The following is a 26,742-nucleotide window of genomic DNA, read 5'->3' as shown; positions in this document are numbered from 1 at the left end:
ATTCACTCTCGTATTTTCATATTCATGCAAAGAACGAGAAATAGTCGACTTCTGGTGATATTGGGACTAAACGAACGGATGCCAAAAAAAGTGTTAAACTATTACGGACACCAGGTCGGGCTCGATTCTGAGTTTGTTCGTTATAACGAGAGCAGACCGAGTATGAAAGCAGAAAGGACCGCAAGCAAATTGTTTCACTCTTCGAAGATGCTAATGTGAAAAGAGTACTTCAGATTGATCGAGTAGAAAGGTCATTTTAGAAAGAACTTCAGAATCGAAACCACGAGTCAAAAAGTCAAAAAGCAGTACTTTGTGATCGGAAAAACGCATTTCCTCGATTAGAGTAAGAGCCGAAGAAATCACTTTTGATTAAAGGCGCTCAGTCACAGTTTGCGCATCTTGATAAGTTTAGCCTAAATTTTTCAAGGTCATCGTTTGTAATCCGTGTTAATCTTCTCCATCCTCAGCCATCCTTGTTTCTTTATGGCTTATTATTATCTTTTTGGTGTTTTTCTATCTTAGTAAACTATTATTTTCAACTTTCCTTCAATTTAAGGTAATTTTGTACATCGCCAAGGTCACTCAAAACACCGTGACTGAGCTCCCTTACACGGCGAAGGACGCGTTCATTATAAAGCTCTGCCGATCATCGAAAAAAAGACAAATACATGGAGCCTGTTTCAGTAACTTTGCTGTAGCTGACGATTCAAAGATGATTTTCTAACTGGATAACATTTTGATGCGACAAAAGGAAGGGTGAAATTTCGAAGAGGAACAATTATTCAAGAAAACAAGATTATTTAAATTGTATTTAAATAATCAGCACGCTAATCTCCAAAAAGTTGCTAAAGCGAATATCTGTTTAGATCAGCTATATTAACACAAAACTTTAATACATTGCAACACTCTTAAAAGGTAGATATATTACAAACAATGCACATCCTAACGACTGCTTTAGAAATTTAATAAGCTAGGTAAATTTAAAACTCTTCAAAAAAAAGAAAAGAAAACTAAAAAAAAAAATAATAAGCGCGTGGTACAAATATCACGAGGTCCCTTAAGGCGAAAACAGGCAGAATCTCACACTACAGGTATTTTCAAAGTTCAGTTGAACAAGAAAATGCTATTTTAGGAAAATGAAGAGACAGCGTAATGTAAACATGAGAACCTCAGAGACTGGGATATTCACCGGGTCACTCAAGTGTTTACATCACCCTGAGTCATTTAAAGTGAGGCACACACAAACCTCTATTGTTACTTTTATGTTTGAACACACCAAGAACTTTCCTATGCTTCAACTGGTTGTAAAAACTGGGTCACGTGATACAACGACCATATAAACACTCTCCCGTTAAGAGCAGACGTGATACAGTAGAGAAATGCCTGCGTTTCATTTACTGTTCACGTGCTATGGACCAATGAAAAACACCGACAACTTTACCCGACCAATCAGTGAATGGAATTTGAACGCAACACGTGACAGCCTTCGGTTAACGGAATGATTCCGCCGAGAAATGGCTGTAGAAAAAATTCTTGGTGATTTCCAAAGGAATAAATTAATGCCATATTACCAGATAGCATATTTTTCAGCAAGACTCAACAGTTAAGTCCATAAATAAGTGAACATTTCAAGAGTAAATCATTGATCCTATAAATTAATTTAAATTATTATTATCTTTAAATATCCTTGTAACTCACAATGTACAGTCCCTTTATAATTCGGTCGATAAAACACTTTTCGAAAGCGGCAACAAGGCGATTTCGGGTTCCCGGCAAACAGAGACAATTATGCACAAGTTTTTACAAGCCGTCTTTTACTTTCTGGGAAGATTTCCGTTTTTGCGGTTTAGATTTTGTTGGCAATGATAACATTACAGTGTGGTCTGTATAATAAAAAAGAAGTTTCATTTATAAGATCTACCGATGTTACAAATGGGAAAAGCAAACTGAACAGAACATCCAATGATATTGCATTCGAATAACATCAAATTTATAATCAAAATTAGATTTTTTCAATTAATCACATAATTTTTTAATTAAATACATTTGTCAAAAGTACTGGACGCAGCCTAGACCACTAAAACACACCATCAGTAAAATACTCGATTGTGATTGGACCAGCCAGGTGTGATAAGTGTATACCTTAAATCTGTATCTATATATTATTATTAAGGTATTTGTTTTAAAATTGGTATATCTGCTCTCTTCAGGAAAATCAAGTCTTCGAGAAATTTTGATTTCGTTTCTTCTCTATTATACACACAGACAACTTTTAGAGTATACTTTTTAGTTACTGATAGTTTCAACTTAAATAACGTTACCTAACTACTGGGAAAATAACGAAGGAGGACTCCGCAGTTAAAGTTCAGGAAAAACTACACCTTGTATCTACAAAAATTTACAAATGAATAACATTTACAACTAACTATTTGGTTATAGATACACTCTAAGTATTATTTACAACTGCTTGAACAAACAAGTACAGGAACATTTAGCCAAATACTCGAGAGACCGTGAGGAAAAGAAAAGGGACGAAAACTGAGGGAGAACCTAACAGTTCAGCGAGGTTACTTGGTTACGTGTGGTGATATTGTGACAAGATTACGTGACAACGTGATAAAATGACACGAAATCTTCGCCTACTTCATGACCAGTTTGAAAACATTCTTTGCGTCGTCACGCAACCTCTTAAAAAGGAGCTACGTCACGGTTTGCGCATCTTGAAAATCTTAGCCTAAATTTTTCAAGCTTATCGCTTGTAATCCGCGTCAATCCTCTCCACTCTTAACCATTCTTGCTCCTTTACGATTTACTAGCATCTCTTTGGTGTTTTTCTGTCTTAGTTATATATTATTTCAGGTTTCCTTCAATTTAAAGATAATTTTGTACGCGGCCAAAATATTTCAAAATACCGTGACTGAGCTCCTTTTAAGAGAAGCGAAAATCGTTGCTGTCCCACTCTCGCCACGGTGTCTTTGTCATGCATAAATATGTTTTGACCGTTTAAAAAATAAAGTGAGATGAACTATAATTGGCAAGCCCGTTAAGACAGATACGCTTGTTTTAAGAGCCCCTAATTAGTTTATTCACGCAACATTTCAGTGAGAGAAGTGTCGCATGACGTTGGCGGCCTCGAAAAAAAAATTATTAATTAAGTTCCTGTCATATAAAAGGTTAGCCGTTTTTTGCCAAACACAAGTAAAGAGGCTGTTTAACAGTTTGAAAACAGCAGTGGTTTCTTCACCCACCTCGCGCGACAGGCGAACGACACGCGCGTCACCTGCGAAAGACACGCGCGTTACCCGCGGGCCAACATCTCGTTTTTCTCCCGCCTCAGAAAACCATGACGCACATCCTAATAAGGAAGAAAAACTATCTTAAACTACACGCATCGATTCTCTAGATTCAATGCTAAAGTGGAACATTTCTTACCAACAAAGATACCTTGAAAAGCTATTGTTCATCAAACTTGCTCACAGATCGCCCCTTAGTGTATCTAAAGGAAGAGTAATTGAATGTTCCCGATAAGGTTGACGAGCACTCTTTATCGGAATCAGGTGAGGGCCTGTCTGAAATAGAACGTTTGATCTTGTGTCTCGTCTTGGACGCACGCGAGGGTAGGCCGAAACAACCTCGCCTGAGAATCAAACGAGAATTTCCCACAGCAGGTCTGGAGATTGTTTCACTAGAAAGTGCGGTTAGATGAGCTGCATAGCCATCCTTTAAGAACTGAAAACAACAACAAAAAATGGTTGATTGAGATTCATAATCTTTTCAGCAGTTAAAGTATGTTCTAGTCCAATGCACTGGACGAAGCAACTGCGCTTTCTGTGGCATTGCGCGACTATAGCCCATTGCAAGTAAACGTTTAGGATTCTGTCGAGTTGCTTCAACAGTTCGCCAGTACTCCTTTACGCTTTTGCATAAAGAGGATTATTGTAAGAACAAAGTGTTTTGCCGCACAACACAACACATCGACCACGAGCTCAAACCCACACCACTCGATCCGAGATTCAGCGCACTAACCATCAAGGCATGGCGCCTCCAGTAACTTCTAAACTTACTCTAAGTCGATCATTTGGGTTTCTGGTTTGAAATGCTAACTTTACGCGCGAGCAAAGTCTAAATGGATGTAAGCCCTGCGCACTCGTGTAACTCTAGTGTTCCAAGCGGAAATCAAAGACAGCTACCATTGAGAGGTACGTTCTTGTTCGATTTTCCTAGCATCTCGGGGATACAATACTTCAAGACCTCCTTTTACCCGAATTTGAACAGCTCAAAAGAGACGCCAACACTTACCTGAGCTTGTTTTGCGTATTTCCTTGGATGGTGTTTTCCCACGGTGTATATCTGATGCGGCTTGACACCAACAGATGCATACACTGATATGTCTTTCACTGATCCGTACGCTGCGTGGATCAGCACTTGACACTAAGAATAAACAAACAAGTATTTAATAGAAAACAACAGTGTATCCCTAATTCTACAATGGGAGCAAGATTGTGGTTCCGTCCATTTCATTATCTATGTCTTATATTTATTATTCACTATTATATCTCCAAACTCGTTTTCCGTAAACTCTTGTCAAGCATCAGTTGACAAGATTTCAAACTCCCGCTTTCGTGTTGCTCAGAGCTCTCGTGTTGCTCTGACTCTCGTGTGACTTTCGTGAGCTCTCGGGGACTCCCATCGAATTTTCGCAGACTCTCGTGCGCTACCGGTGACTACCGGTGGCGTAGAATATAAACCTACTCAAATTTGCCTTGAAAGCTGTCGAGAGTTTTATCTCGCTTCACCCATGCTCACGAGGAGTTGGAGGGCAATCACAGTACACTCATCGTTCAAACCTTCGTCTAGACCGCGCTTTATACACTAACAAATTACTTACATCGTTGACTAGATAACGAAGAAACTCGGTTTTATGTCTCTGAAGATCCTTTGAGATGCCATTACCAAACGTAACAAGCCCATAGGGGAAGTTATGCTCAGCAAGCCAAGCCATAACCTTCATCTTTTGAAAATCAGGTCTACTTGTGACGTACACGATCAAGAATCCTAACTCCTGCCAGTGCCTATAAGGAAAGAAAACTTGACTGAGGAGGGGACGGCAAGGAAGTAAAATAATCTTACCACAACAGGGTTTGGAGGGGGAGGAGTGGTACGTTTAAATATCATAACAAGAAGGGAGCGTTTCTTTCTACAGGAATTTCCTTTCCAAATACCCTGCTATACTGGTGATTTATCACCATAACACGCTTTCCTCGTACAGCATAAAAGGAACTGAAATGCTGCTTTTTCTGTCTTATTTTGTTGTGACAAGTTCGCGATGTGAGGGACGTTTACCACCCTTTTCGTAGCTGAGTTGTACGACAACACAAAACAGAGTACTTGCCAGAACTTACCTTACGACATCCACGGCACCTGCACGGACTTTTGGGTCTTTTCCACGAATGGAGACGCTGGCCGCAAATGAGCCGTCGATACTGAATACCACCGCCTCTGTCTTGGGCGGTAAAACGGCCAGGTTGCTGTCTACCCAAGTATGATCGCCTCTGAAAACAGAAAGCTTGAAATATTAATTCTCGTTACTAAATGTCACACGATTGTTCTCAGAATCAAGACGATAGCAGTTCAATACTTTTCCTTCTGGTAACCTGTCTACTTGGCAATGTACAATAAGTGCGGAGATTACCCTTCACCTTAGCACCAAGTAGACCCAAACACGGCCTCAAAAGGTTTGGGGTTAGAGCGACCACATGACTTTTTAGATGGGATATATGACTTCTTTTTGTGCGGCTTACAGCATACAAAACTATCTTTTGATGACGATAAAACATGACAAGATAAAGACAACGGGACAGAAAGAAGTCATAAACGAACGCAGATGCTTTAATATTACCACGTATTATAGTACGGTTGAAAACAACGGTTTTCAATGAAGTGCCCTAAAACCAAAACCAAAGTAATCAGTCTGGCCAATCACAAAGGACACAGACAATCCAGTTACTTTCAACACTCAAGTGAAAAGCGCTCTAAAACGTGCTCAGTGTCAACCTTATGACCAATGGCTCAAATTCAACATCTTCGGGAGTTAGGAATGCTCCCAGCAAGGAGTCTCATACGGGTTACACTAATTTTTTTGGTGTTTGCTGAGGCGAGTTAAGTTTGACGCGTTACATACCTTACAACCAACTTGACAGGGTAAATCCCTACCGGAAGCTTCTTCTCTTCAGCAATGGTACACGATAATCTTCCTCCACTTCCGGTGACTACGGTGTCGAACAAAACGTACTCACCCGAGGGGGGCTGGGTCATGACGTAAATATCAACCTAAAACAGATCAATGTCAATAAACCATTAAGCAGTAGACCACAAGTTTTTATGGTTTATAAGCTGATAAACCACGCGGGATGTTGGAAGAACACTCGAAGAATTCTTCGAGCGTTCTTCCAACACCTCAAGTGGTTTATCTGCCTCTAAACCATAGAAACCTGTGGTCTATTGCTTTTACATAATAATTCAGAAGACACACAAAATTTCCATGAGTTTACTGGCACAATAAACCATAGCTGATTGACCAATCAGAGCGCGCGCATTCATTATTATGTAAAACTGAATATCCAACCCAAGTTGCTAGGAGCCATTTACGTAGGGACTAAGAGAAAGGTTCATTACCTTCTCGTTACTAAGAGACACCATGTCCAGAGGTCCATACATGAACCTTGCTGAGAGACACTGGTCAACACCTTCAAGTATAACCCGGTCATTAGCTCTATGATTGGCGTTCAGGTTCTGTCGAGAAAATAAAAAGCAATATGAGCATTATTTAGCATTCTTGTTGGTCAGAAGTCTTGAGCTGATATATAGCAATGCAATTCTTGTCAAAATAATTCCCATTCTGATTCTTATAGCAGCTGGAAGTACTCATGTGTTGCTCTTGATGAAACTCTTATTCGAAAACTTTTTTTACTCTTTTACTCTTTACTACAACTCTTTCAAGTGTAACCTTTCAAACAAAAACTGGCGTAATTGTGAATCTTAGGGGTAACATTTAACACAAGAGTTTGCTCCTTTTTGTTTCGCCTCTAGTTTTTTTTTTCGTTTTGAAAAGCTTTTTTTACTTTCTTATATACCAGATTCCCAGATATTCCACAAAACTGGACAACTGGGCTGTGCAATAAGTTTAAATTTCGCTCGCAAAGTTCGTTGGCGAGAAAGTAAAAATTGACCTGCTGTTGCTTCCAGAAGGTTACTCAAGAGAATAATATAACATCAGCACGAGACTTGTGTTACATGCCTCACTTTTCTAGAAATAGAGCGAGATATCAACGCACTCTACAAACGGAAGGGGTTTTTTTCATATACCACCATTAGGACCATCTAATAGAACCAAAATACCTTGATTTTGATGGCAGTTCTTCGTTTTAACCACTTATCTCTGGGCTCGGAAGGACTAAACGTTTGGATTCTTTTATTGGGAGACGAAACACTTGAAATGTCCCACTCCCCATGAAGAATCTGTGTGAAAGAACAGCAGAAAACTGCATTGACAAAAACGCAATGTAACGAGTGGAATACCTTTAGCAACACTTGTTACTCTAGGATTTCGCGGTCTTTTCGTGTCGCTATATTCCGAGGGTCGTAACCTTACGGATAGCTAAAACGTATACCATATTTCAACACATCCAAGGTTGATAAATCATGTAAGAATGTTTTTAACATATAGAGAGTCAAAAATGATTAAAACTTGTTCAAAACTGAGCTTATGCTACGTCAAAACAGAACAAAACTTTTTATTGCCTTTGCAATAGGTATAATCTGAAATAAATGTCATTGCGATCGTTTTGTTGTAGCTAGTTGCACTCGCCATCTTCTTTTCTCTTCAAATTGCGTTTGACGTCGCTACTTTTCGGAGTTTTACTGACGATACTTTTAAAAACAACTTCCATTTTACAATACAGTTCGATCTCTTTCATACAGACACCAAGGGGCAAAAACTGAGCATCCGTGTTATGAAGCTGTCCGTATAGAAGTAAAGATATGAATTCTGGTTTCTCTGGGTTCACGCAAACTTTCCGTAATATAGACGTGTTCGTATCACGGAGGTGTCCGTAAAAAGACTGATTCGACTGTCAGTTGGAGCGGTATCTTAGGCCACGAACACACTAAAGCGGCGTTTTCACTCTGAAAACGCATCAAATGTTTTCTGTATACAGTGCGCCGGAGAAATTTGAAAACGCAACAATGACCAGTCGTTTTTGGATTTGTGTTTGAGGAAAACTCGGTCACGGAATATCACATGATGATCGTGACGTCATTGTTTTCGAAAAGCTCCGTTTTCAAAATGTTTTCCGTCCACACTATAACGGAAAGCCGACGTTTTCAAATTCCTCCAGTTTGAAGACTTAACGCGTTCGAAAAGCTCCGTTTTCATGACGGATTAGTGTGGAGGGTATGCCTAACCGTAGAAATAAAGCTGCGTTTTCAAACTTCTCCGACGTAGTATGGATGGGGCCTTTTGGTTGCATCGAAGGTGACTTTCGTATTAGATCAAATGCTATGGAGGTCTGACAACAAGTTCAAGCCAGAGTGAAACCGGTTTTTCTCTAACCTGTCTGACGACAAATGCAGCCACGTCACTGGACTCCCAGTAGCTGACATGGAAGAGAGGCGAGAGGACAGCTGTGGGAAACTGCTGAAGTCCCTCGGGACAATACAGAGCATAGTCTACTCGCTTGGTGCCCCACCAATTCTGGGTCGCTGAAAAAAATGAAAAAGAAAAAGCATTAACTAAGATTGTGCAAAACTCGAACAAGATTACACAGACAGTGATGAAAGAACCCCTCATACTTGGAAAAGCGTTGGGTTGTAAACTGTGGTATAAATATATAGCAAACTCATTCGTATTCTTTAAAGAAGACATTGAAAGACAAATGTAGATCAGATGGAACAAAGCTGGACTGAAAATAAAATCCGTTGTTGAGGGGAGGTGTCCAGTACAACCAAAGAAATTTCACGCAATCTATCGTGATCACAAATCTAAGTATTTGTCTTAAAACGTTCAATGCGAGTTTCAAGTTCACTCTTTCCGTCCTGTTTGGTTCGATTAAGTTGGGCTCAAGGTCAACTCTCGTAAAACCTACGCTATTAAAGAAACAGCAACATTCAGTCAAAAGTTTGTAAAAAGCGTGTTGTGAGGTATGTAGTGTGTATGTGTACTAAAATAAATAAGATAAGTTAGAAAATAGTAAGTTTGAAAGAGTGTATGATAATGTACTGTATTATTATAATGAAAAGGGAAAAAGTGCTAAATAAACGAATCGGGAGAAAATTGAAAACAAGTTATTCACTGGAAAAAATTAGATCAGAACAGCCAAGGATCGAACGAAACTAAAGGATACACATACCTATATCCAAGTCCGTGCCACCAGAACTGTCACTAGACACCAGGCTTGTTGTGCTTAGATTGCTGTCTCCTCGTCTAACCATGCCCGGGCGGGACCTGGCACCAGGAGTCAAGGGCGGCTGCGCCACAAACAACTCTGGATAAGCACCGATGACGTTATTAAGGAGATGTGATTGGCCATCACCTAATGGAAACCGGTGGTAACGAGGTACGTTTACGGTCGGGATTTGATTAAACTGGCTCATGATCAAAGGTTCGATTCGGGACGCCGACGGGTCGAAGGGGTGAAACAGGTTGTAGACTTGGTTACAAGCAGGCTTTGGTGGCACAGCTGGGGAACAAGAAGTAGATGGTTAGAATGACTTGCAAGGGTCTTCAGAACCACCTTGAACAACATTTTAAACAGCACTACACGAACAGCTTATATTTCAATCGTCATAAGCTGGGGTTCATCCACAGACTCGAAAATGGGAGCGACTCTATACAGTTCATGAAAACACAGCTAAATATATTGCACTTGAATGACCAATCACTAGAGTTTTATCATCCATGGACTTGCAAAAAGTTAAGACCACCTTGTGCAGCATAACAAACAGTACCACATGAAAATACTGCTCTGTTGCTTTCACTTGAATAGTTACACACGAAGGTTTAATCATCCACAGACTTGAAAAAAGTTAGAACCAACTTGCGGAGAGTAATTAACAGTACCATATGAAGGTATTGCTCAATATCTTTCATTTGAATGGTCACAGTAGGGTTTCATCATCCATAGACCACAGAACCACATTGTGGAGCGTTATAAACGGTACCACATGAAAGCACTGCTCAATAGCTCTCATTTGAATGGTCACACACTAGGGTATTATCGACAGACACTTAAACCAGAACAAAAACGTTAAATGTAAATTGACTTGAGCTTTGACTTAACGAGAGTCAGGGTTTCGAAAACAAAAATTAATATTACATAACAGAAAAAGAAAACTAATCGACTGACAATCAATTCTCACCGAGACTTCCTCGATCTCTATCCTCTCCATTCAAGAACCTACGATAAGCTAACACAAGTCCAATAGGCGAACCAAACGCGAAAAATTTGCACACTTCAAAATCAAACATCACTTGATCCACTGAATCAACGGAGAGCGACATGGTCTCGAAACTAAACGTCTGCAGTCTGGCCGCCTTGCTTAGAGGACGCGGTGAGTTCATAACGTTGTCCTCCATCTCTTCAACCGGAGGCGAAGTGATCATTTCGTCTCTTTCAGGGTCGACGTTTTCTCGGATGTTTCCACTGCTTAGACTGAGTCGAAGGTTGTGTGAGTTCTCCAGGTTGCTTTTACTTGGCGGCGTGTGACTGCTGATGCGCCGAGGTTTTCTTGGCACGCCGCCGTTTGTCTCTGCCGTGTTTTGCGGCGCGGACGAGGCAGCGTTTGGGGAAAGCATAGCCGTATTCGAGAGGAAACTCTGAGTCCTACTTCGTAAATTGTTCACACTCAAGGTTAGAGCATCGTACGCGAGCAGGGCGCCCATACAGTCACCAAGAAGACAAACCTGAGATAGAGACATAAAACAGCGCATAAGAAACGTCAACTGAGCGAAACTCCATATGTAGATGGTAACTCTCAAACGCCGATTTACCTTAAAAAAGTACCACTTTAATGACAAAATATCAGGGTTCCAAGACAAATTACTTGACAAATTTTGACATTCGTCTGAGGTAAATGGCAGCTAACCGCGAAGTTTGACCCCTCGTTCAAAGACTTCCATGAAAGTAAAAATCGGAACAATTCACTAGAAGAGCCAATGACAGTGCTACCAAAGCAGAATGAACCAATCACATCTGGAAACACGATGTGCAATCCGCAATAAGGGCGGGAAACATAACGTAAGACAAATGAGTCTTAGGTTTACTCCCTTGATTGGCACAAGATGTTCTTCTGATTAGTTGACACAAGGTGCACGAGTCTTGCGCCCCATGATGTTGCGCGCGCTTTCTGGTCAAGCCAAAAAACTTAACGAAACCAAAACCACAGCACACAACTTTAAAAACGTTCAAGAGTCAAATCGAACGTAACAACGCCAGAGTTAACAACAATGGACATTATGGACATCAGGATGACAATTTACACTAGAAGCCATGTCTAATGTTTGTACCCACCTCTCCTCTAAACCCTTGGCCTTCGTCAGATCTAAGAAATTCCTTATAAGCCATGTTTGTGGCGACTACCATGGAATTTACCGCCTCGTCATAAAATGGCGAGGAAGAAACCATGAGAGAAATTGCGCTCAGAGGAAAACTACTGGAGACTGGAGTGAAACCGCTGTTGACACTAGCCACATCTGAAAACCAGAAAATCAAAAGAAGAAACATTAATTAATTTTTATCTTATTTCACTGACACTAAAATTTTCAGAATATTCAACATAAGATTTCAAGGCCCATCACTATGGAATTCCATCGATGAAGATATGAAACCAGCTTCATTGTCTTGGTTTTTAAAAAGAAAATGAAACAACACTTAATCAGAGATTATTAGATATTTGTACATCGCTCCTCTTGGATAAAAACACTGATTTGCAATATAACAACTTAAGTCTACTGGTAGTTAGCTTACAATTGTTTATTTCTATTTATGTGTGTCTATGTTTGTTTGTTTGTTTGTTTATTTGTGCCTCTGACCGTAACATGTAAAATATCTTTTCTTTTCACCAGCTGCCTGGCATTTTTAACTCTTAGGCTATTTCAGGCAGCCAGCACCCCTATCATTTTTGTTTTTACATTACAATATTGTACTCTCTAACTCTAAAGTAAAATAAGATTTTTGTTGCTGTTGTTAATGTTGACTGTTTCACGGAATTCACTTCCTTACCTGAATCACTCTCCGAATAAGGACACAGCTGAGACAACAGATTAAGTGCCTTGGAGCAAATAGCAGGGCACTCCACAAGTCTCAACGCAATTTTTCCCACCGCCCCTTTGTAATGAGAATTTATCACGGCCTCGAATGCATCATGGAGTAGTTTGAAATCCATGTCACGTGATGTGGGGTCCAGTCCCGTGTCTATTTGAGTACCTCCGTGGATGACAAGGATTAAGGTTGTGATGCGAGAGCATGGTAACGAGCACGTGGAGGTATCACTGACTTTCTTACATAGCTTCTGTTTCCGGATGAGGCGAGGAGACTGCAAGGAAAAGTATTTTGAAAAAGAAATGAGGTTAGCTTCGCAGAGAAATCTAACATACAACAGGTCAACTCAACCTCGCAACTCTAGTTTCTTTAACCAATCAACTGGCAGAACATCAATGACGTACCATCAAATTGGCGCCGTTTTTCACTTCCGCAATGCAGAAGCATCTTCAGATTAACCAATCAGCGCTTACAACTTCAATGACACGTCAAAACCTTCGCGCCTTTTTTCGTATCTTTAAAAACATGCACAACGAATCCACATTATAGACTACAGAAAAACTGCAATTATGTGGCGAAAAATTTCTTCAGCATTTTGGTCGTTTTACAAGCAGAACACAGGGCCTCAAACGTATGCAGGAAACAAGAAAATATATCAAAAAGCTAAAAAAAGTGTCTCGGTAAAGAACTGAATTGTAAGAGTGAGAGTTAGCTGTTGTTGTAGGTACAATTGGTGCACGTTACTTGACGCTCTTGATCTTACCAAGCTCTGGTCGTCAACAACAGAAGATGCCAATGAATCTAAAGACTCTCCACTACCCCGAGAGGAATCCGTGTCCAACTCTAGACTCTTAAAACTGTTACTGAGCTCCACGTTACGTATGGACAGCAGATTCGTGTTGAAAGGGTTCTCTTCGAGCTCCTCTGCAATAAGCACCATACAAAAATGAACCTTTAGTATGAAGGCAGCAAAGAAGGTTAACAAGACGATTACCGTAGGTTCTGTGTTACTTTCCGAGATGAAGATATGATCTCCATTGGCAAATTAAGGGGAGAAAGCCATTCGAGAGCGAATAATCTAATATTGTTTTAGTATAAGAAACGAAAAGAAGCGGCCGTCATTTTGTTAACAAGCGCACACTGCTAGGCTACTCACTATCTACAATGGTATAGATATAGTGAGTAGCGTAGCCAATACGACAACGACATTCTGTCCTGATAGAACGCAAGTGGACTTGTGCTAAATTATCAAGAGATGTTAAAGGAGCTCAGTCACGGTTTGCGCATATTGAAAAGTTTAGCCTCAATTTTTCAAATTCGTCGTTTGTAATCCGTGTCAATCTTCTCCATCCTTAGCCATCCTTGTTCCTTTATGGTTTATCATTATCTCCTTGGTGTTTTTCTATCTTATTAAATTGTTATTTTCAGGTTTCCTACCATTTAAATGTGATTTTGTATGTGGTAAAAATAACTCAAAATACCGTGACTGATCCCTTTTAAGATCACAAGAATCTCTATATTTTTTCGAAAAGCTTGTCTTTGCTGTATTCGAAACAACAAAGTTCGCGCAGACTGATCTCCACACAAAAGGAATTTCACTGATCTTTTACTGAGACTATTGACTGAAAAAATCAAAGTCGAAGTACATATGGACTAGGAAAAACACACATTTGTGTTCATGGTATCTCTGATAAAACGAGAAACTAGAGCTGACAACAAACATGAGACCGTAAACGTATTAAGACAGGAAAATGGAGGGAAAGGGAGTTTAGACTTCACTCTTCTTGTAAATCGAAGGGAGACGTAACTTTTGGTCAAGATTATCAACTTTCCTGCACTTTTTTTTTTTTAAATTAAATCAAGAGTGAAATGTTTTAACAAAATTTAATATGTACACTATGCACCAATAGCTGAAAGTTCAAAAACCTTTATCAACATTGAAGTTCTATTCCAAAACTGAACGAAAAAAGTTACAGGCATAGTTTCCTTAAGACCCTGCTATACTGTGGCGACGAGAAAGTGAAACAGTTTACTAACTTGATTAAGTTTACCTGTGACTATACACTGGCAACTTAATCGCCATTCCAAATTCGAAAGACTGAGATTTCGTGGGTTGGTCCTTCGCTAGAGCGTATGGGGAGATCGAGTGTCGAATACATGGTCGTGCGAAACAAAATTAAGAGTAAACTGAGAGGGGGGAGGTTAATCGAGTTCTACTTTTTAAAGAGCAAGGATATACAGTGCGACAAATTTCAAGTAATATCTTACCTTGCGCGTCGAAAAACTCGTCATTCTCGGAATCTGATCCATTAGCTTCTATCGTACTCATGTGCCAACCTTTTACTATATCCGCACGTGACAGTCGCCTCCCCGCAGAAGTATCCGCCGTAGAACTCAAGTCTCTCTGGCCTAAGCCATTGCATTCGAACCCGTACGAGTTTTTGCTAGGTTCATCTTTATCAAATCCGAATTTTTCCACTGTTATCGCGACGGGTGAGGGAGATACAATTCCCTCGTTTTCGTCTAGTGAAGTTTTAGAAATCAGTTCTAGTTTGGTGCTGTTGTTGTTTTCTTGTACGTAAACTACACTTCCCCGCCCTTTGTCATTTGCGAAGCCCACTTCTTGATCGCTCTCTCGATCCGAAGGAGTGTTGTTGATAACGTGGTCAGAAAGTTTTCCCATTTTTTTGGCTAATACTCTCTGTGTCTCTTCCTCCAGATGTCTTATATCGTCGATTGTGAGCCCGTACCACTCATCCTGCCACACCCATGCTTGTCTGTGGCCCATTAACATCGGGCGACGCAGACCCGAGTGAATGAAATGTTCAATTTTATTCTGAAAAAGGGAAAGGAAAAAGTGTTGGTTCTCAACTATTCAGACTCCCGGCGTTCTTATGCAAGTTGCAAGCTTAGAGCAAGTTTCTTAACCATCAGTGTTGTTATCGCTTTTGTAAACTTCCTCGCAATTTCTGTAACCAGATATAGAACACAAGAGACGGCGTTTCTTCACATTTCCAAACGCGACTCAAGAAGAGAGTTGAAATATAACCCTTAGCGCCCTTTTTTGCAACCCTGAATACAACCATAAGATCAGAAAAATCAAGAGATCACAATTACCTGATTAAAAACTGTCATATAGTGCGCACTTTCTGAGAATAAGCAAACAGACTTGGTTTAGACTTGGTTTAGCAGCGGATTTCTCTGCGCACTTAAACAAGTGACACGAAGCAAGCTAAAGGGAACTTTTGACTGACAAGTTTCGAAGTGTTTGGAAATGTGATAAAACTCTCTGGAGTGCTTGATATGTCTTTTCAATCCTAAAAAAACTACGACAAAATGAACAAACAAAATCGTATAAATATATTTGTGCTAATTGACAACACATTTCCGAACACTGTCACAGTTGTGATATCTTTGTTTCAAAGTCGTTTGCCAATTTAACGGAGTTAACAACAAGGAGCGCAAGTCTTGCCTTTGCGGTCAGCGGCGTTTAGATCTGTGCATGCGCTAGGATTCCCCCTTGTTCTTGGGCCACATGACGTTGAAGAAGTTTCACGTTGTCAGGGTTTTCCTTGAGTGTCTGTTTCTGGCGTGGGGAATTTTCTTAGAGGTTTTTTCCCCTCCCCTGACCCTCCCCTCTCTTTCCGCTGTTTAATTAGTGCGGCGGGTGCCTGTTTTTTCTCCCTTCAGGAGGGGGACTCATGGCTGGGTTGCCAGGATTTGCCAGCCACGGGAGCAGTCTGCATCTAGGAGCTGGCTGCCAATGGTGGAAGTTCCTGGATGCCTCGGGCACCCAACAGGGAACCTCCACTTTGTGAGGCAGTTGTTAGTTGTCTTATAACTTAACGAGAGCCTGCCAACAGTGAGTTAAAAAAACACTTGTGAAACTTTTCTATACTAACCTGCATTCCCCAATATCTAAACTCGACCTTTATAAGCTTGTACGCACACATGACATCAGAGGGTGGCTTATCTACTCTGTAGTATTCAAGCCAGTCTTCCTTCATGGGGCCCCGCCCTGTTTTTGTGGACTTGTATAACAAAGGATCTTCTTCTTCAAGGTAGTCTGAGTAGGATACTGGGTCCTTGATTGGGTCAATTACATCTGCAAGTCACAAACAATGTCAATTCAATATATTTACACTGGTGGAGATATTAAGGTGTGGAAACTGTTCTTTTTATACCTGTACATCTTGAGGGGGAGCTTTCCTCAAATCAAGGTGTCCCATTAGCAATCCGGACAGCACAGCTGCACTTAAATATATGTCTTTGTTTCAATGTGAAAATTACTACAACAGCCTGCAACAATCTTGGAAACACCAACAGCTCACCAGACTGGGGTAATATGCTTGGTATACAATGTAACTCCCAGTGGAACAAGTAAAGGCACCTACAGGGTATTATTAAAAACTGGATCTTTGGATAATGCAATTCAAGAGTTTTCATTGGCTTAGAAATCATGTGTTTTGAGCCACTATAATATGCTCTACAAATATGGTAAGCGTTTGCGTGATTTTTTGGAACACTTTTAGTTTTATTTTAGTTTTTTTTTTTATATTTTGGGGGTGTTTTTAATAAAACTATTTCTCCATTCGCGCTTGTTGGATATGAGATGATTATAGCTAACTCATATCCTGCACATGTAGTGCAGTGAAGCACAACAGCCCTGCAAATCTCCTGTGGACCGCCCTGCAGGTCATGTACTGTCAAAGTAGAAACCACTAGCTCCATTGGTTCGAGTCTAACTTTGCCTAAATTATATTTAGCCACATTAAATAATTGGAATGATTGTTTATTATTCATTGAAGAATAACAACTAAGAGATGTACCATTGACACAAGTTAAACATCATTCCAAGCTTAATCCACAACTTGGCATCTTAATAAACAACATGTGCAACAAAGAGGTAACTAACACCTACTTTCCAGACAGTATCACTTCTGAAATTAATAACCCAGAGAAATAAACTCACCAACTTCCCTTCCTTGGAGGTCAACTGGTGATAAATTAAATACATTTTCCTGCAAGGACAACCAATAACGCTTATTTGTAACAAGATAAACTGCACCACTAGCAGCAGTAGGTCTGGCTTGCGGCTATCTTATCCCACTAAGACATAAATAATACATAACATGGAGGCAACGTGGTCAAGTAGGGCACTAGACTTGAAATCAAGAGGTCACATGTTTATGTCCAGCTCTGACCACTACTGACAATGGAATTGTTTCTCAGTAGACCCTAGTTCAATTCCTCAGTCATGCTTGTAAATAACCAACTGGTGTGCCTCCTGCCCATTGGGATTTTTAAGTCTATCAATAATGTTTGTTTATCTGTCTGTTTGTTTGTATGTTTAATGTTTGTCCACTTTGTGTGCCATGTCTGAGAACTACCATCATGTACACTGTAGGTTTTGTTCCAAGCACACTGACCACTATAAACATTTTTTTTTTTACATTTACGTGTACCTGCTGTCCTGCATCAGGGTAATAGTACGTTTCTACATCAACAAAAAATTTCTCTACAAATGGACATGTGGTCCTCATCTTGGTATATGGATAGGCATTCCAAGCCTCCTCTTCTACTCTCAGTGCTGCCTTGGGTAGGATAGCTTTCAGCCAGCTTGGTAAATGGTTTCCAATGTGGTAGATTTTCTTTGTGTACTGTCCATTACCTCCTGGCCCATTTGTGTAAGGAGTATTTTCAAGAATCTCTACTCCACTTCCCTCTCCAACACTATCCAGTCGACTCTTTTTCTAAAAGAGCAATTGGCCAAGTTAATCAACTGATTACAGTTCAACCCCAATCAAACAGCCACCCTCGGGGAAATGGATAGTGGTCACTTAAAGGAGGTTGGCCACTTAACAGAAGTAAAAACAATAGAAAAGCCTTCATCGGCACTTTGATTACTGGCTGCTATATAGGGGTGGTAGCTGTTTGATAGGTGGCCACTTTATAGGGGTTCAACTGTAATTGAGTTTAACTGTACATTCCAGCTCTTGGTGCATGTGATCAATAGGTCACAATACTTTTTTTTGTAAGCCACAGCTCACTCTTAAGTTCTTTGTTTAGAACTACATGTATAGAATTACAGAAAAACGTTTCTCAACACAAGCTCTCTTACAGGGTGTTTTATAATAAGATGAAAATATTTTACTGTACACGTGGGTGTATCCTTTCTCCATAACAGCCAATCAAACTTCATTTCATAAGTGGCTTCAATTCAACTGCTAATTACAGGTCACTTTTTTTAATTAATTATTAAACTTTGTTTTGTTGTTTCTCCAACCTCTAAAAGTACATTTCTTCTGTATTTTATTTCATTTGTCCAACCTCCAACAGTATGCTAATTTAAATACAAATTCCACATTATGATTTCACTTACTGATCGCACAAACTTAAAACCTACATGAACCACCAGTCAGTTATTTAAAACACTCCTGTTAAGTTGTACTTCATTTAAGAAAAGAATTCAATTAGTAATAATTTATAAAGCAAGGTAAACAAAATCCTTTTCACATATTTTCAACACATAAAATTTATGAAGTTCTTTTTCACTTTTTTCAAATAGATGTAAAAATTCAAAATATTTACAATGTTCTGACAACATTTTCTTGTTACACATTTTGTTTCGGAAATGGGTAGCAATTACAGTCTTCACTTTATTAAGAACTGGAACAGACAAGTCAGAGCTAAAACATGTATAGAGTCATATCCCCATAACAGATGGTGCTTTATATTCACAGCTGTGTTTACAGAATTCATGTTGGTTTTTTAGAACATAAATTTTATTTTTCTTTTAGCAGAATATAACATTGCAAAACAATTTGCTGATGTGATTGTATTTGTCTCAAAAACATGTTAAATTGAAGTTAACAAAGAGGATTTTGGTACATGGAACAATCTATAATCTGCTGCTGCTGTTTCTCATAGAAAACAAAAAACCTCAATGAACTTTATGAATAGGTAATGCATGAAAATAAGACTAAATACATGTAAGTACAACTACAGTTGAATCGCGCTATTTCGAACTCTCAGGGGAAATGAAAAATTGTTTGAAATAGTGAGAGTTTGAAATGGCCAGTAGTATTGATGACTGAAAGGTAAATACAAGGGAAATGGTTTTGAGTTTGAAATAATGGGGAATTCAAAATAAGTTTGAATTAGCTAGGGGAGTCCAACTGTACATGCACTCACAGGATAAATCATAAAAGTCGTAAATAATTTAAGATTTTGTTTCTGGATCTCGATGCAAAACTGTTCGCCCTAGTTTCATCAAAATCACTTTAAATTTTCATTTTGCTGTAAAAGAAAAAACCTCTCGCTGTCTGAATACCAGATGAATGATCAATTGGTGTTATATCAAAAATTTAACAATCAATTCCATTTGACTTTTATTAGAAATATCTAGCACCAGGCAAAAAACTTTTCCATGAATGATGCAATTTTATATAGCATGTAAAATTATTTAATGTAACATTTTCACTTTACTGTGCCTTTCAATAACTCACATGTGAATTTTGCTCAGTCAACGATTGTAATTTTTTCTGTCATTAGTTGCAGACCTCTCAGAAAATGTGTTGATTACCATTGTAATCATTGTTCACAGCTTAAAGATGCAACTGTTAGTTGGGTTTTAAAACTAGTTCACATGTCATTGAAAGGCACTGTAACTTGATGTTAAGTGACTAATGTCCAGCTGAACTTATCCCATTCTATTTTAAAGAATTCCTCCTGTTTGACTTCAATATACATGTATCTCTATCTTGCAGGAGTGAGAAATGGTATAATCTGAGACATGCCAAAATACTGTATACATGTACTGGGTTATTGACCAAGCGTGAGGTCAAGATGGCTGGATATTGCCCAAGTTCTTTTTTTCCGTGTTTATGGACCAAGATGGAGTTGAGGTCTACACACACAAAAAAAAAGATTGAGGCTAATATCAAGCCTTCTTGAACAAACAAGCTTGTCAGTACAGGATTTATTATATGGTTACTCGTTTGAGAGTAAAAATTCTTTTGAATTACCAACTCAAAAATGAGGTTAGTCAGGCTAATTTTAATATTTACAAAAGAATTTATAATTGGCAGCCATTTATGAAAAGGGTCTATGAAACCACAAAAACAAGTGCATTTTTCATATTTCACATGTGAAGAAAGCAATATGACATCCAAGGACTATAGCTCATCATAGGCTACATATGATCTATAGTGTACACAGTGTCTAGAACCGTACAACTCGTAGAAACACTTTACTAAAGATATTTGGTTTGCTGTTTCTGATTTTCTTTTCTGAGGGATATCATAACTGCTTCCAAATCTGAAGTCAAGACTTACTTTCAACCATAAGTCCTAATATTAACACCATAACCTTAGATTTAGATTTAGCTCTTAAAGAAAGATATTAACACCCTTCAATCATACATCCCCTATTGTTCACTAGAACTTTTAAAATTGTATTTGATGTCATTGTACAACATGCTCAAATATTTGTGATGTTTATGTAACCCTTTCAGTCCCAAGTTCAAAATGTAAATTCTTCTTACTGAGAGTCATACAAATCTTTTAATACCAGTTCTGAGAATTTGGCAGTACATCAAGATGACTACTTAATTTAATTTAATTTTGCTTACTTAAGTTTCTTTATTCTCATCACCTGTTTTCTCGATAATGTCTGGTATTGCGTTGAGAAATTACACTTTGATCACTCCTGGGGATTTATAGGGTAACTAAAGGTAACTGAATCTCCTGTGCCTGAATTTTATCTCATTATACATGTATACTTACATGTATGTGAACCAAACATAAAAGGCCACACAATATTTAGAAATTCAAATATCCTTTTAATAATAATATTGTACCCCACCTCCACCCTCTTGATGTGTAGTTCCAGAAAATATCCATACCTCCCCCATGGAAGGGATTTTTTTCAAGACCTCCCCACCCCTCTGGAAATACCAGTTAAGCTTCATACATCTCTCTAAATTTTTTGGTCTTGCAGAACCCCCACTTCCCAGGAAATTCCAATCCCTTCCAAGGGGGGAGCATGGACATTTTCTGGAACTGCCCAATAAGTCCTTACCAAATAGGCTCACCAACATTCACCAATCCCGAAGCATACTACCAGAGTGTTACATACATGTACTATCTCAAGATAAGCACTTTTGAAATCCTTATGAGAAGTGTTTCTGGGAAACCTTGAAAGAGTTTTGACTTACAGATATATCATAATACATATATATAAGACATATTTAAATACCATGTTTCTATCAAGTTGTAGTATAAATCTACTAGCGTTCTATCACAAATGACATTCTCTGATTGGCTATGCTACTCACTATCTATTCTGTGTCACATAGTGAGTAGTGTAGCAGTGTGCCCTTGCTAACAAAATGACGGCTGCTTCTTGATTATCTTGAAATGTCTGTGAAGAGGATTTAGAGAAAAGTCTAGAACGACTAGTAGATTTATACTAAAACAAATATATCATTCACTCTCGATTTCTATTCGCTTTTGATTCTGTGTGCATGATAGTTGACTCTGGCTGCGCCCTCGTCAACTATCACCCACACAGAAATGTTGAGCTCATAATCTAATTGTTTCATAGAAACATGTGTTGAAGTGTGGGAGAATGAGAAATGCTGTGGGAACACAAGCCGACAGGTGAGTGTTTACACAGCATTATTGAGTTCTCCCAAATTTTCACGAGTGTTTCATTAACGCGATAGGAACATGGAGAACATGTCTTTTCTTATTTCAAGTCTGGGAAGCTGTTATTTCAAGTATTGGCCCTTGGTCAGAGCAATTAATTACGTCATGTATGTATGTTGCAACATTAAATACATGTACAGCACTGGGGCTTTTACTGGACATGTTCGAATACTGTAGGAAGCTTGCACTAAAATTTAGAATTTGGAAAACCTGGTGCAACAATCTACACATCCTAAAAGCCTACTGATTCATACAGTTAGGTGTAAAAGTATTAAATGTATGGTCATTTTCCTTTGGAGGGTCCTATGTCAGCATCTGGTTAGGATCAGAAGCATGCCCACTCCACTGATCCACCCTAACTCAGTCAAAATGAGTATTCTATCACACCACTTTTACTGATTTTCTTGGATAGTTGTGAAATTGTCTCAAGGTAATTGTGCATAATAGCTTTGTTCACATTAGAGGACAACAAACCTGTCTGACAAGCTTTACGTGATACTATACCATGAATTTGCCATGCAGCACTTGTCTTCTCTTGCCTTCCCTAGTGGGAAGTGCTGTGGCCTCATGGTTAGTGCACTTGACTCTGGATCAAAAGGTCCAGGTTTGAGCCCTGGCTGGGGACATTGTGTTGTGTTCTTGGGTAAGACACATAATTCTCACAGTATCTCTCTCCACATAGGTGTATAGATGGGTACCAGCAAATTTAATGCTGTGGAGTAACCCTGCGATGGACTAGCATCCCATCAAGGGTGGAGTAGAATTATGCCTAGTTGCTTCATGCCACTGAAACCAGAGATATTAGTGCTGGCCTGCTGGGCCTCCAGGCTTGTATGCAGACTTTACCTTACTTGCCTACTCTTAATTACCTTCATAACCTCACATTACCACAGGTTAGATGCCACTTTCAGGCCCTGTCTTGTTATACCACATATTTAGTGCTTATCTTTTGTCTTACATGTAGTTACAGTCTTTTTGGTGGAATTTTGTTCGAAACTATGTTCAGTTAACTGTCTAAGAGTAAATTTGAGAACGATTTTAACAAGTTTCCCATATAGTAGGAACAAAAACTCATTGATTCAGATGGATATTAAGAAAATGGCTAAATTTGAACTAGTTTCCCATCAAAACCATATCTCGATCATCCTGTTTTACATCTGTTCACATCACAGATGAAAGCCTGTCTCGGACAAGTTTCTCATCTCTAGTGTGAATTAATTAAGCCAGTGAACTAAGTGGACAAAATCCGTTTAGTAGGAGAAATAACTCTGGCTAGTACTGTTTAGGAACAACTGTAAATTTTTGCTGGGAATTAAAAGAACTCTGAATTGCAAGACATACGAAAATTACTGAGAAATAAGTATTATAGGCAATTGATCACATGAATGGGATCGAGTGCAATCAAGAATTAACACCATCTGTGACATTCTCTCAAAGAGCCTTTAGGCAAGTGCAATTTGAAAGAATTTTCAAATATCATGAGGAGTGTAAATCCTTAATAGCAAGAGCTTTCACGCGATTACTTATTCCAAATTACAAACGCATGTGTATAAATTTGCACTTCAGTGCAAATTAAAATTAACAATAAATTGGCATGCTCTCAGCTAATTACAATGATCACATTTTCTCAGTTATATGTATAATTTAACGAATAATTTACAAAAGTCATGTACAGTGTATATTAAAGACATTTAGAAAATACTGGGAACAAACATTAATTAAGAGAAAGGCTAAGAACATTTGTCATTATTTATCACCATCACTGCATGTCATTATTTTGCTCCCTCCCTCCACTCCCCAGTGTCTATTGAGCTTGTCATAAACTAAATATGGTATAAAGACTAAACTTGTTTCCTGAGAATTTTTACCTTGGCATTCACTCCCATGATTTACATTATTTATACTCTACATGTAATTTTTATTTACATCATACAAAATTATTTTTTGCATCGAAAATAAGTAATAGTATTAATTTGCTGAATTCTGCTTCTTGGCAATTTGGAAAATAAATAAAAAATGAAATAATATAAAGAGCTTATTGCTAACATAAAATGGACTGAAACTGCATGAAAACAACACTCTGCAAAAAAAAAACAAAACAAAAAAACAGCACACTGCCAGAAAATACTTGCGTTTCCAAGGTGCAAAAAAATTGGCACTTTCATTCAGAATATATTGTTCCTCAACTTAAATCTATATCCATTCACCTGTTCTTACTTAAAAACAGAAGAGTATAGATAACTCCATTTAATGAATATTCTGTGGATTTTCAATTTTGAGGTTCAGACGAGCATATTAAAGTACTTAATTGAACCAAGAGGTGCACCACAATAATTAGAGGCAAACACTTGCTTTGTAATTGTGACTAGTCTATGGCACTGCTGTAGAAACCAAACAAGCTAGCCTATTATGTCACTTTATAATGACCCATGTTACACACATTAATTGACAGTGTTCAAAATGAAATGCTATGACTTTATAACCGCAGAACAGGTGAGAGGTATATTTCAATCCTGACTTTACTTTTTTATTCCATCAGAAAATGTCAGAATTCACTATCTATTGGGCAAGGAAAAATAATTCCTTGAATCAAATGTCATAATTAAAATCATGAATCCAATTACATTAGGTAGAAATCTGCCTCCAGGGATTTTATTCCTTTGAAGTTAAAAAAATTCAGAAAGGCTGTGACAAAGGCAATAAAATCGAAACTCAGTTCCTCACAGTTTGAAAGTCGTTTTTGAAACCATAGATCACAGTTTCATCATAAACATCACATCAAGCATCTAACGGTTTAAGGCCACGCATGTAAAGACAAACATGGAAAACAGAGAGGTGGTTTGGAATTCAAAGAAGAAGGAAAATTTGACTTCAAGCCAAAAACATGTGCGTCCGCCCACGCGAAGTTAAGATGTGTCAACTCCACAGACAATTTGACATGCAAATGTGCATTTCACTTCGATTTGACAAACTCTCGCAAACTGGGCAAACAAGTACATCACGAAAACATCCCCAAATATGAATAATCCACTCACATATCTTGACTTTTGATCCCGATTTCGAACCAAAAGCCTAAGTGATCCTAAACCATTTCAGGTCTTTGATCGTATGATTCATCTTGTTTTAGTTAAAGTTCGATTCGTATGCATAGAACAACTGACTCTGTCAACTCCTGTCACGAAAGGAGATGCACCAAAAATGAACTTGGAACAAATTGACTTTTCCCAGCGAAGCACGATTTTTCAGCGCGTTCCAAAGCAGAAAACCCCGTTCAAAACGATAAATGGCATCAGCGACCTGACATTTACCTTGTAAATATATATAAGCTTATCAGGGGGAAGAAAAAAAAATTCGATCCTTCGTCGGCCTGTTCAGTGCGCCGTACATAAGCTTAAGCTTGACTTAGACAACTGTGTACATCGTACACACACTACGCCGCACCAAACAGACCGTGAAGGTGGTAAGCAAAGTTGCAGTGGCAACGAAATATGATGGAACCTCCGAGACGGTTAGAAAATACAAGGTAATAATCAGACATAAGGATTACCTGAATCATATACAACTGCGCTATCCTGTACTCATCCACAGTCATTGGCAGAGGAATTCTGTATTCCTTGATCAACATTTTCCACACCAAGGCAACTGCGACTCAAAGGGTTGCTGATCCGATCGTGAAATACTGGAAGGCCCTGTATCAAACAAAGGCCGTAAACTCTGGTCTCACATTAAAGCGAAATGTACAAGAGTCGAACAGCTTGCAAGCTGTCCACTGAAAATAAACACAACTTCACTCTACCGGCCGGAAGCCATCTTGAATGACGTCACACGGCGTCGTCGAAACAGATGGCTAGCCTCACTTTCAGAATATTGTTTCACTCCCAGATCGTCGAGTAAGCAAGAAGTGAATCGCGGTTTGAAAGGCTTGTTTGCTAGATGTTTTTGTATTAGATCCATAAGCCATCTTCATGATTACTGCCTCTTGAACTCAGAGATCTTCTGACCAAAGATTAATCTGCTTGTGGACGTCAGATAGGCACAAGCTCATCCTCAGAGCCCGCGCGTTTCACTACTCTCGCGCGCGATACTTGTAATCTACTTAGTGGAGTGGCCTATTTATTTGATCCGTCTCTCAGTTCAGCTATAATATTTATTTTTATAAAGGAAAGACTGATTCAAGTGATGTTTAATCCATTAGTGCGATTTCGTTCTTCAAACCCGCATAGCTGGTCCTTTTACCAGCCGTCCCCTCCTACAACGCACGCCACTTCCGAATAATTCCAATACTTTCTTCTTTTTTTCACCGTACTCGCCCTAATTCCCTCACGAAGTTCATCTAACACTAAATTCCCCCGATACTAAATAAGACTTGAACTTAAAATTAAAAAATAAAAACATACGACTGTTCATAAGTGAAGATGGATAGTTGGCTCAACTCCGCGATTTTCTTTCAAAACGAGGGCAAGTCTTTCACGAAAGACCCATTTACTTTTACATAGCTATAGTTAGAAAATCTTCTCTGTACCTACATAAAAATATTGGTTGAATCGCCTAAAATTGCTTCTTGTAATGGGCTTCTTCGTTTATTTTGGTATACATGACTTTGCACGTCGACTTATTTTAAGTGTTGACATTTTGATTTGATATTTCCGTTCTTAAAAGGCCGGAAACGCCACTTAAGAGACGCTTGTCTATTTTTGACCAAAAAGTTTTCATTG

At 38.8% G+C, this 26,742-nt stretch overlaps 1 protein-coding gene across 2 annotated transcripts; it reads right to left on the bottom strand.

Annotated features, from left to right (window-relative positions):
- Window positions 1-857: 857 nt before the first annotated feature.
- Window positions 858-26,654, bottom strand: LOC110066131 (protein retinal degeneration B-like). Of its 2 annotated transcripts, XM_020773328.2 has the most exons (19): window positions 25,575-26,654; window positions 17,783-18,070; window positions 17,290-17,338; window positions 16,220-16,422; window positions 14,586-15,153; window positions 13,081-13,241; window positions 12,279-12,591; window positions 11,568-11,749; window positions 10,417-10,960; window positions 9,408-9,737; window positions 8,612-8,760; window positions 7,399-7,518; window positions 6,676-6,792; window positions 6,182-6,330; window positions 5,403-5,552; window positions 4,889-5,072; window positions 4,300-4,431; window positions 3,433-3,729; window positions 858-3,355 (listed from the first exon to the last, which is right to left on the bottom strand). In XM_020773328.2, the coding sequence occupies exons 1-18, from the start codon at window positions 25,650-25,652 to the stop codon at window positions 3,454-3,456; spliced, it is 3,993 nt and encodes a 1,330-aa protein (XP_020628987.2). In that variant the 5' UTR covers window positions 25,653-26,654; the 3' UTR covers window positions 858-3,355; window positions 3,433-3,453. The 2 variants fall into 2 exon arrangements, with proteins under 2 accessions (XP_020628987.2, XP_020628986.2); XM_020773327.2 differs by having other exon boundaries at window positions 858-3,729; window positions 25,575-26,653.
- Between the last annotated feature and the right edge of the window lie 88 nt (window positions 26,655-26,742).

The sequence above is a fragment of the Orbicella faveolata genome, unplaced genomic scaffold, assembly GCF_042242905.1.
Source record: "Orbicella faveolata isolate gen_17 unplaced genomic scaffold, um_ofav_v1 contig_47, whole genome shotgun sequence".
NCBI lineage: Eukaryota > Metazoa > Cnidaria > Anthozoa > Scleractinia > Merulinidae > Orbicella > Orbicella faveolata.
Note: the sequence above shows the minus strand (reverse complement) of the source record. Positions and strands in the feature narration are given on the sequence as shown.

Coding starts and splice junctions, on each gene's coding strand:
- LOC110066131 (XM_020773328.2), bottom strand. CDS start 25,652: ATGTTGATCAAGGAATACAGAATTCCTCTGCCAATGACTGTGGATGAG. Junction 16,423..17,289: donor CCTCCAAGGAAGGGAAGTTG/GTGAGTTTATTT, acceptor TGTGACTTGCAG/ATGTAATTGACCCAATCAAG. Junction 6,793..7,398: donor GAACTGCCATCAAAATCAAG/GTATTTTGGTTC, acceptor TTTTCTCGACAG/AACCTGAACGCCAATCATAG.